This window comes from Maylandia zebra, linkage group LG6 (assembly GCF_041146795.1).
Source record: "Maylandia zebra isolate NMK-2024a linkage group LG6, Mzebra_GT3a, whole genome shotgun sequence".
NCBI classification, from domain to species: domain Eukaryota; kingdom Metazoa; phylum Chordata; class Actinopteri; order Cichliformes; family Cichlidae; genus Maylandia; species Maylandia zebra.
In genome coordinates, this window is record NC_135172.1 from 33,879,152 (window position 1) to 33,889,676 (window position 10,525).

The 10,525-nt window shown below is 40.8% G+C and overlaps 2 protein-coding genes across 2 annotated transcripts; both read left to right on the plus strand.

Moving 5' to 3' along the window:
• Positions 1 to 1,560: 1,560 nt before the first annotated feature.
• LOC101487876 (nucleoredoxin-like protein 1) lies at positions 1,561 to 5,156 on the plus strand. The gene is made up of 4 exons (XM_004539107.6): positions 1,561 to 1,835; positions 3,621 to 3,891; positions 3,994 to 4,083; positions 4,208 to 5,156. Exons 1-4 carry the CDS (start codon positions 1,751 to 1,753, stop codon positions 4,575 to 4,577), a joined length of 816 nt encoding a protein of 271 aa, XP_004539164.2. The 5' UTR covers positions 1,561 to 1,750; the 3' UTR covers positions 4,578 to 5,156.
• Positions 5,157 to 6,731: 1,575 nt separating this feature from the next.
• Positions 6,732 to 10,442, plus strand: nxnl1 (nucleoredoxin like 1). The gene is made up of 4 exons (XM_004539102.3): positions 6,732 to 8,692; positions 8,979 to 9,226; positions 9,403 to 9,492; positions 9,594 to 10,442. Exons 2-4 carry the CDS (start codon positions 8,991 to 8,993, stop codon positions 9,949 to 9,951), a joined length of 684 nt encoding a protein of 227 aa, XP_004539159.1. The 5' UTR covers positions 6,732 to 8,692; positions 8,979 to 8,990; the 3' UTR covers positions 9,952 to 10,442.
• Positions 10,443 to 10,525: the final 83 nt, after the last annotated feature.

The window sequence follows — 10,525 nt, forward strand, 5'->3', positions numbered from 1 at the left end:
TAAATGTACATGGAAGCACTGACACGCTGCCGGCTGTGGTTAAAGCTGCAGTGGCTAAAATATCAAAGTATCTGCTTTGCCTCCTTTATTGGCACACTACAGTTTTATTTAAGCACAGACATGAATGTTATTTAATTAGTGCCCACTGGTGTTTGACTGCCCTGTAACTACATAATGCTAAGCTCTGGTTACAGCAAGCCACCATTACCTCTCCCCATTCATTGTGTTTATACTCATTATGGCTTACTCATTGCTGACCAGTGAAGCGTGCTCGTTCTACACCGACTGCCCTACAGTTTCATGATATTTGCATCTGAGATCAAGAGTTTGTTGTTGGATTAGAACAAAAACATTTAATTAGTTAAAGAAATTATACTCAAGGGAGACATTTTTAGTCTTGACCTCTGCGAGAGTAGCTTTGCATGATTAACAGTTCACAATAATCCATGTTTATGTTACAGTAGGATTTGGTGTAGCACATCAGTTCATCCATTATTTCTTTTAAGCAAATATTTGTTTGATTGGCAGCCTCTTGCAATCAAAAGACTTGAACAGGTGGTGGGAGCTGTAGCTGCTGTGACCATATTAGGGTTATCCCCCCTTATTTACATCAAATGGAGCCAATTTTAGGAACGATTTGTTGTAATATGAGTGCTTGGAGCATTCTGAAGTCTGAGCTTTTGACTCACATAGATTACCTCAACATATCCTCACCTCTTTACTTGAATGTTTGGCTAAAAATCAGCATCCACCACTGTAACAGTGTACATCCACTTTGATATCACTTGCAATCACACTCAAACACACTGCCAGAGGGCCATTTCCACCAACTGCCAGACCGACTTCATGGATAACCTCAGGTATACTAATTTCTTAGATGATGCTTTCACCACATGTCTGAGATCGGTCTGAGATCTCTTGCACTCAAACATTACAGTTCATGATAAGAGAAGCATAACTGACTTACATCGACACCTGTACAGTACAGCCATGCTTCTAGGCTCACCTAAAAAAAAAAAAAAAGCTTCAGCATGTGTTGTGTGCATTTGGTCACATATCCAAAGCATGTATTATTCAAAGGAGCGTATGCATGTGTGCGTGTTTTTGTGCATTCATGTGCAGTGACGCATGTCTGTGTGACTCAGACTAATCCTATTAGGGCTCTCTCCCTCTCTCTCTATATTTACCTCAACCCTCTCCCTGAGATTAACCCGGGTACTTTCTGCAAGTGCCTCTGCAGCTCGCTAAGCACTTTCCTACAGCACAGCTTGGAGTTCACCGGAACCAGGCTCAAAACTATTCACTCTCTCAGTTAATTCTGCACCCTGCCTGTTAAATCAGCCTTAAAAACAGGATACAGAAGAATCAGTATTATGCTTTGATGGCTTAATGGGTGATATCAGACTCGAGCCAGAAAATTAAGCTGCGAAGGGAAGATTGAAACAAGCCCATCCTACCTTTGCAATCCAATTTGTCTTCTTTTTCCATCCCTCCTTTACTCGCTCCCTTCTTGTCTTTAAGTAATAAGATTTCTAGTGTTTAGCTGGTGTTTTAGGGCACACTCACATACACACACATCCTCTGCCCCTCAATTACAGCACTGCCACACCTCCAGCTATCTGTAATCTCCCTTCGAGGACCACAGAGTGCAGGGTGAACAAATTACAGAGAAAGGGGTGAAGACACAGTGAAAGGTGCCACTAAAATAACAAGCTTCACAGGATTTAAGGGAAGAGGGGGGAAAAGGCATATGAAACAATATAATGTCTTGAAAGACAGGAGAAAATCTGGATTCCCTCTATGTTTTTTTTTTGTGAGAGCCGAGGAGTTTCAAGGTGAGGTAAATTACTTGTGTATATTTAGCTGCCACTGCACGTACAAAGATTGATGGCCTATTAAATTAGCTTCTAACAAGACACGGCAGTCTTGCTAGTGTATATCAGGAGCTATTGATCAGCTTCGAAAAGTGAAGCAGATTATTGTGAAATAACTTTTCCAAATGTAAGATTTAAGTTTTGACCTTTCTAAGCCTTACAGTAAATCCTCTTTTTTTTTCCAGGTAAGGTCCAGTGCTGCTCAATTTCAGATGTATTTCTCCTACATTAGCCTTGGACGTTTCAGTGCAGAATGGTAGTCTCAAATAGATCTGGCACAGCTCAAAGCCACAGAGCCAAATCTAATTTGTGAGGTTATCGCTGTCAATTCACAGCCAGCAGCAACTTCTGCAACAGAAATACAGGCTGGGCAAGACAGATAAAGCATATTTCTTAGCTTTTTGGCCTGAACTGTATTTCTATATCTGAAATTTATCTCTTATGGGTCTTTTTTTTGTTTGTTCTGAACCATAAGTTGTCTCTTGGAAAACACCATTTCATAAAAGCTTTATTCATACTGACTAACTCGTTCTAGCTGGGCTGTTGTATTGTCAGTTTGTCAAATTACCGTGTTTCAATGGGACAACAGGAAGTTTCCTTTTTTAAATTTTTTTTATAAATCGTAAAATTTGCTCCTTTAAAAGGAACCAGCATTTATCAAACAATTACTCCCAATTTAGGGACCTGGCCTGCTGGTTCGTAATGGTGGCATCCTAATAACTGGCCAAACTGAAATAATTTTTGACAAAATAATTGGAACTGCTGCTTTCCTTCCGCTAAATCGTCACGATTAAGAACAAAATGTGGTATCGGTCCCTCTGGATCAATTTTTTATACACCAGTGTGGGGTAATCATTCATTATTTTCATGTAAATTACCATTTGCTGTTCGGTCACAGTAGGATGCAATAGTGACTCAGCTCATGCTTTGTTTGAAATTCCCCCCCTCGAAAAAAAAAAAATCAAAAAACTTTTTGTGTAAACAAAAGTAATTTGTTCAGGATAGATGTAACCACTGTCTACAGATTGTACCTCTAAAACACCAAAGCAGTGACATTTTGAAAAATGGTTCTAGCATTTTTTAAGCTTTAAAGGCCCTGAAGCAGATGTTCCTAATTATTCTTTGATGCTGATGGAATCCAACATGAGCACAAATAATCTGTCAAACTTGTTTTGACTGTTTTTTGTTTTGCGTGGGCAGTAGCAATGCTCCGGATTCACCTGTAAGTGCACCCAAAATGTCACAGACACTCCAAACTTGATTCTTGCTTATTTTGTCGTGCATATTTGTTGAAATTCACAAGACACTAAAATATTTCAGATTTAACATCCTGAGACCTCAGCTCTTGTTTTGGATGGATTTTCTATTTCTCGTAGCTATTTGGGATCAGTCGGACCTGACAGGTCTAAAAACAAAACATTACCTATGAAAAGTGTGTCCTCAAGTGTGGACAATGGGTTCATTTTACTGCACAAAACAGTGACGTCTACAAAGTATAAAACACTTTATTGAGCAGAGTGAAGTACTGAAAACCTGAAATTCAATGCCCTGTGACTACACAGGGTCTCAGGGGTTTCACACTAATGTCAGCCTCAATCACAGTTTGCAAAATGAAACATTTATGGATGCAACAGATAGGAAAAAAAAAAAGTCATTATTTCAGGACTGTGCTGTACAAGCCACCACACATGCATATTGTTGAACGTATGTACATAAAACTTCATCTAACCCTCCTTGTTTCCACAGAGGGCCTTCATCCTTTTACATTCCTGTCTTTCATCATGGTTGACCTTTTCCTAAACCGAGTTCTCATCGAGAACAACTGGGACCAAGACGAACTCAACACTGAGCGTGAGATCATGGGGATTCTCGAAAATCGCATCGTCATGCTGTTCTTTGCATCTGCTGAATGTGAAAAGTGCCTGAAGTTTGTGCCTGTTCTGAACGACTTCTTTAAGAGAGTGAAAGATCCAGCATACATCGAATACCCGAAACTGCTCGCACTCATCTACATCAGGTTCCCACATCTTTTTTAATCTATATATCTGTCTTATACATATGCAGTTACATAAATATATCTATTTGATCAGTTTTGAGATTTCCAGATTTCTCTCTCTAGTTTGGACCAATCAGAGGAGAAACAGGAAAAATTCCTCAAAGAGCTGCACAAAAAGGTTCTGTTTCTGGCCTTTGAGGACCCATACAGGAAGTGAGTGTTTAAATATATGTGCATATATTTAAGCTGTTTGTCAGTGCACCTAGTCTGGAGGACCACATCACTCTTTGTACAAAATTAGAGTATATTTTCATGCCAGTCTACTTCTGTTTTTCAGGGAACTGCAGACCATGTTTAAAGTGAAGGATGTACCAACAATAGTGGTCCTGCGTCCCGACGGCTCTGTCCTCTCTCCAAACGCTGTGCGGGACATCTGTCGTTTCGGCTGTGACTGTTTCCAAAACTGGCAGGAATCGGCCGAGCTTGTTGAAAGGAGCTTCATGCTCAACGAGGAGTTTGACAACCTTAACTTGCGCAGTGCCACTGACCCTGTGAGGAGGCTCAAGTACAAGACAGAGGACGACAAACGCAAAAAGAGATGGTGGAAGTTATGGGGGAAGGGAAAAGATGGAAATGAAGAGGAGAAAGATGGAGCATGGGATACCAAGAGAAATGAGGGAGATAACAATACCTGGAGGATAAGATGAGGAAAACATATATCATATAATATATTCTGTATGTTATCACTCAGACATTTAGGAGAAATATTTTTGTTTTAGAAAGAAATTTTTATCTGCTGTTCCAGAAAATTGATCAGAAATGTTATCAAGATTAACTGCTTTAATTCATAATAAGGAATTTATGAATATGAATTTATGTAGAGCTTGCATGCTCTCTCTGTGTTTGGGTGGTCTGGCTTTCTCCAACACTCCAAAGACATGAGTGGGTTTAGGTTAATTTGTGAATCTAAATTCCCTGTGAGTGTGGATGGTTGCCTGTCTCTATGCGTTAGCTGTGCAATAAATTGCTGACCTGTCCAGGGTGTACCCTGTTATAGCTGGGACTGGCTACAGCCCCCTCATGACCCTGAATTTGGATACCAGTGAGAAGATGGATGGATGGATGAATAATAACCGGGAACTGTTTTTTCAACAACCATCAGTCTTTGTTTTTGAGTTTAAGTTTATTTTACCAGTTTTTCTTGGTGTGCCATATATAGATAGATAGATAGATAGATAGATAGATAGATAGATAGATAGATAGATAGATAGATAGATAGATAGATAGATAGATAGATAGATAGATAGATAGATAGATAGATACAGTGGGGCAAAAAAGTATTTAGTCAGCCACCGATTGTGCAAGTTCCCCCACTTAAAATGATGACAGAGGTCAGTAATTTGCACCAGAGGTACACTTCAACTGTGAGAGACAGAATGTGAAAAAAAAATCCATGAATTCACATGGTAGGATTTGTAAAGAATTTATTCGTAAATTAGGGTGGAAAATAAGTATTTGGTCACCTCAAACATGGAAAATCTCTGGTTCTCACAGACCTGTAACGTCTTCTGTAAGAAGCTTTTCTGTCCCCCACTCGTTACCTGTATGAATGGCACCTGTTTGAACTCATCATCTGTATAAAAGACACCTGTCCACAGCCTCAAACAGTCAGACTCCAAACTCCGCCATGGCCAAGACCAAAGAGCTTTCGAAGGACACCAGGAAAAGTATTGTAGACCTGCACCAGACTGGGAAGAGTGAATCTACAATAGGCAAGCAGCTTGGTGTGAAAAAATCAACTGTGGGAGCAATCATCAGAAAATGGAAGACATACAAGACCACTGATAATCTCCCTCGATCTGGGGCTCCACGCAAGATCTCATCCCGTGGGGTCAAAATGATCATGAGAACGGTGAGCAAAGATCCCAGAACCACACGGGGGGACCTGGTGAATGACCTGCAGAGAGCTGGGACCAAAGTAACAAAGGTCACCATCAGTAACACACTACAACGGCAGGGAATCACATCCCGCAGTGCCAGACGTGTTCCGCTGCTGAAGCCAGTGCATGTCCAGGCCCGTCTGAAGTTTGCCAGAGAGCACATGGATGATACAGCAGAGGATTGGGAGAATGTCATGTGGTCAGATGAAACCAAAGTAGAACTTTTTGGTATAAACTCAACTCATCGTGTTTGGAGGAAGAAGAATACTGAGTTGCATCCCAAGAACGCCATACCTACTGTGAAGCATGGGGGTGGAAACATCATGCTATGGGGCTGTTTTTCTGCCAAGGGAACAGGACGACTGATCCGTGTTAAGGACAGAATGAATGGGGCCATGTATCGTGAGATTTTGAGCCAAAACCTCCTTCCATCAGTGAGAACTTTGAAGATGAAACGAGGCTGGGTCTTCCAACATGACAATGATCCAAAACACACCGCCCGGGCAACAAAGGAGTGGCTCCGTAAGAAGCATTTGAAAGTCCTGGAGTGGCCTAGCCAGTCTCCAGACCTCAACCCCATAGAAAATCTGTGGCGGGAGTTGAAAGTCCGTGTTGCTCGGCGACAGCCCCAAAACATCACTGCTCTCGAGAAGATCTGCATGGAGGAATGGGCCAAAATACCAGCTACTGTGTGTGCAAACCTGGTAAGGACCTATAGTAAACGTTTGACCTCTGTTATTGCCAACAAAGGTTATGTTACAAAGTATTGAGTTGTATTTTTGTTATTGACCAAATACTTATTTTCCACCCTAATTTACGAATAAATTCTTTACAAATCCTACCATGTGGATTCATGGATTTTTTTTCACATTCTGTCTCTCACAGTTGAAGTGTACCTCTGGTGCAAATTACTGACCTCTGTCCTCATTTTAAGTGGGGGAACTTGCACAATCGGTGGCTGACTAAATACTTTTTTGCCCCACTGTAGATAGATAGATAGATAGATAGATTTTCATACTGTGTGCACTAATCGTTTTACAAACCAGCACAATCTGGCTCTGTGAGGTGTTTTTTCTCAAGTCAAAGACTCTGATGCAGTTGTTGTCTTGCACAGTTTTGCACTCTGGCTTCCAGCTTCTCTTTCTAATCAAGTTAGAACCAGCTTGGGATCTTCTTTGTAGGGTTAGGTTGGTGCACGCCATTGTAGGGAACAATACAGTTTTGTTTTGTTTTTTTGTTAATTTCCTGAGTGGAATAGCCTTCATTTCCTAGAACAAGAATAATCTGTTGCGCTTCTTTTTATTAACCATTTTGAGACTCACTTTAATGTTGCATAAGATGAAAACAAATTTCCTTTTCTTAAAAAACCCCAAAACAAGCAGAGAGCAGATGTACGCTATAAAGCAGACTGTTTGAAACTAACATCTACTATTACTGCTCATCTGTTGTTGTGGATACCTACTGTATATGTTGATGGTGTTTTTTCTTTTCTTTATATTTTGTTGCTACTATTCAGTTGGTGATATTCACTACCACAAGAGATGCCACTGTTTTTATTCAGAAAACACAAACATGTACAAACCAATCCTGACTAAATGTGTGAGTATCGATCCCCAGGATTCCAATCTAAAGCTCTACAAATCAATACCTTCTTATTGACTTAGGATCAAATTACTGTGTATAGCAAGAGAGGACTCACGTGTATACTGGCTACTCCAGCTGTGCAACTCTACAGACTTTCTTCCCTCTTCTTTACCCTTTCTACTGACAATATAATTCTTCTGGCAAAGTAATTCAAGACATATCAGCTCCATTTCCAGCAGCATCAGGCAGCTGTTTTCTGAGCTAATAATCAGTGGAATGTACGTGTGCTGCTCAGCATGATAAAGAAACAAGACGAGAAATTAGCTGGTGAAAAAAGTCCAGCTTTCTGCAGCTAACAGTCAAGATATAATATTTTCTCACTGGGGAGGGGAGACAAAAGTGAATGCTAAAAACAGGTAACAGGCTTAAATTAATCAGATACATAGACTGATATCTGCTGGATATGTAAACAGGCAACTATTTTCAACCACACTGTTTTTTTGAATAATATTTGGGCAAAAAAACCCTAAAAATATACATGTAATTGCATTTTTTGGCTACATTTAGGTGCTGGCGCCTGCTTGTTTTGTAACTGAAATTAATGTCTTGTCAGTGTGTTATTTACTTTCATAACACTGTTATTTGTCTTTACTATTCTTTATTAACTACGTCTCCTCAGAGTTTGCACTTTGTTATTGCATAGTTAAATGTGAATTGTATGCTCTCCAAAATCATTAAATTCTCTATTCTTTTAATATAAACAGTGCCTGTATCACTGCTGTGCTTTCATGGCCATATTGTAGTGTTCCCAGTAGAGCAAATCAAACTATCACTACGCACATATTCCCTGCGGCTCTGCTATTCCATTAATTACTGAATATTAAAGGTCTCACAGTGGCTCACTTCATTAAGGTTCTTTTTCTTCTTTTAAGCATGTCTCTCATTCTGTAATTTCTTCGCTCTTTATTCAGACAGACTTGATTGTTCAGTCACTGCTTTCACATACACACACCATCAGTGCGAGCACTTCATGTTCCTTGTCCCTCTGTCACCTTGTCTTTCAATCCCTCCCTCCCAGACATATGAGGGGAGGTGGAGAGCAGGGACACAAAAGAAGAGGTAGTGAGCAGCTACTGCCACCAAGGTGAAGGCGAATGAGGGAATGTGATACGAACTGGCAGACTGGGAAGTGATTCTAGTGTGATAAAGGAAGAGGTGAAAAGAAATATAAGGCTAGATTTTGAAGGCTATTTTCTTTTTGGATTTGCTGCCTCAAGGAGAGATAATATTTGTTAGAGGTAAGCAACTGTGAGGATTATCCGATTTAACAGCAAGCGAGATTATATATGATTACTGTAATCGATTTGGGAGAGTAGAAACATACAGTGAAACACAAGGCAAAACCATTAAAATCGCCCAGATAAATATTTCCAAATGTCAAGACTTTTTACTGCTATTGTGAAGCCTTTAATATTCTAATGTGTGTTATGCTACATGGTTTGAGCTATCATGATTAGCGGTGATGTGCCTACTCTTTCTTGATTAATCCAAAGCATATTAGTAGCTTTGCTTCTCCCTTTGTAGCACCCCTTCATCATGGTGGACTTATTCATTGACCGGGTCCTGTTAAAGAACAACAAGGACCAAGATGAGCTGGACACAGAGCGTGAGATCATCATGCGCCTGCAGAACCGAATCCTGATGCTCTTCTTTGCTTCTGCTACGTGTGAGACCTGCAGGCAGTTTGCGCCCACGCTCTCTGACTTCTACAAACAGTTGACAGATGAGTTCTACGTGGATCGTGCTGCTCAGCTGGTTCTCCTGTACATTAGGTAAAACACACAGAGGCACACATATAGGTGTTTATTAGAACTGTAGCGTCTAACACTGGAATAGATTTTCTCCTCTGTTACTTTATTAAACTAACCTTGTCTCTAGCTCGAATGTAAAAATGTAAAAATGACATTGGGAGTAATTTTTACTGGAGTATATCCCTTTCACTCTCTAGTTTGGACCAGTCAGAGGAAGAGCAAGAAGGTTTCCTCAAAGAGCTCCCCAAAAGGTGCCTGTTCCTGGCCTATGAGGACCCCTACAGGAGGTGTGTGAGATTAGCCAGTTAGAAGTGTATATAACCTGCTAGTGGGTGATGGTAATGTAAATCCATTAGCTCTATGCTAGTGTGTGTGTGTGTTTCCGCAGGGAGCTGGAGGCTATGTTTAACGTGGAGGAGGTGCCCACAGTGTTGGTGCTGCGTCCCGACTGCTCCATCCTCATCCCTAACGCCGTGGATGAGATACTCCGCCTTGGAACAGACTGCTACCACAACTGGCAGGAGGCAGCAGAACTCATTGACAGGAACTTCATGAACAAAGAGGACTTTGAGGAGAAGTCCATGCGCAGCTTCAGCGACCCTGTGAGAAGACTGAAGTATAAGGTGGAAGATGAAAAGAAGAAAAAGAAGAAGAAAAAGCGAAAGGGGTGGGGTGGAGGTGGAGATGAAGGTGTGGAGGCGGATGGAGGAGCGGGCGACAAGGAAGGAGGGGGATCACCATGGTGATTGAGAGCAAGAACGGGAGAAAAACACTGCTGATTTGCCTAAAACTTGCTGCTGTCCTTCACAGCAAAAAATATCGCAGATATTTCAGTAGAAATGTGAAGCTGACCTTATTGTGACTGGCTTTGCTTCAGTGGTACAAAGATCGTGGTCCTACAACAGCTCCAGTGTACAGTATGTGGGCAGCAAACAACAAAAAGAAATATAACACTATCTGCAGGAACACTGACAGCTGCTTTGATTTGGCTGTATTTGATGTCTCTGAATGCTGCCAAGTATACAGTCGAGACAAGGTTTGGTCTGAGCCAAGTCTTGCCATTAAGGCTTGTTTTATTACACACTGGAGATGATTATAACCATTTCTCCATTCTCAACAACACGGCTCTGTAATGCACTTTTTTTAAAATGATAATTTGTGCGTCCAATCAAAACACACCATGCATAATCTGAAATCAATGAATTATTCAGCGCCATTAAAATAATTTTGTTAGTGACTGTTTTGCTTTGAGTGTTTGTGAAGTCTAGCTGCACTTTACAGACTACACAAGCAGCAATCAGAGCTATTCAACAGGAGTCA

Coding starts and splice junctions, on each gene's coding strand:
- LOC101487876 (XM_004539107.6), top strand. CDS start 1,751: ATGAAACAATATAATGTCTTGAAAGACAGGAGAAAATCTGGATTCCCT. Junction 1,836..3,620: donor GAGAGCCGAGGAGTTTCAAG/GTGAGGTAAATT, acceptor TTGTTTCCACAG/AGGGCCTTCATCCTTTTACA. Junction 4,084..4,207: donor TTTGAGGACCCATACAGGAA/GTGAGTGTTTAA, acceptor TCTGTTTTTCAG/GGAACTGCAGACCATGTTTA.
- nxnl1 (XM_004539102.3), top strand. CDS start 8,991: ATGGTGGACTTATTCATTGACCGGGTCCTGTTAAAGAACAACAAGGAC. Junction 9,227..9,402: donor CTGGTTCTCCTGTACATTAG/GTAAAACACACA, acceptor TTCACTCTCTAG/TTTGGACCAGTCAGAGGAAG. Junction 9,493..9,593: donor TATGAGGACCCCTACAGGAG/GTGTGTGAGATT, acceptor GTGTTTCCGCAG/GGAGCTGGAGGCTATGTTTA.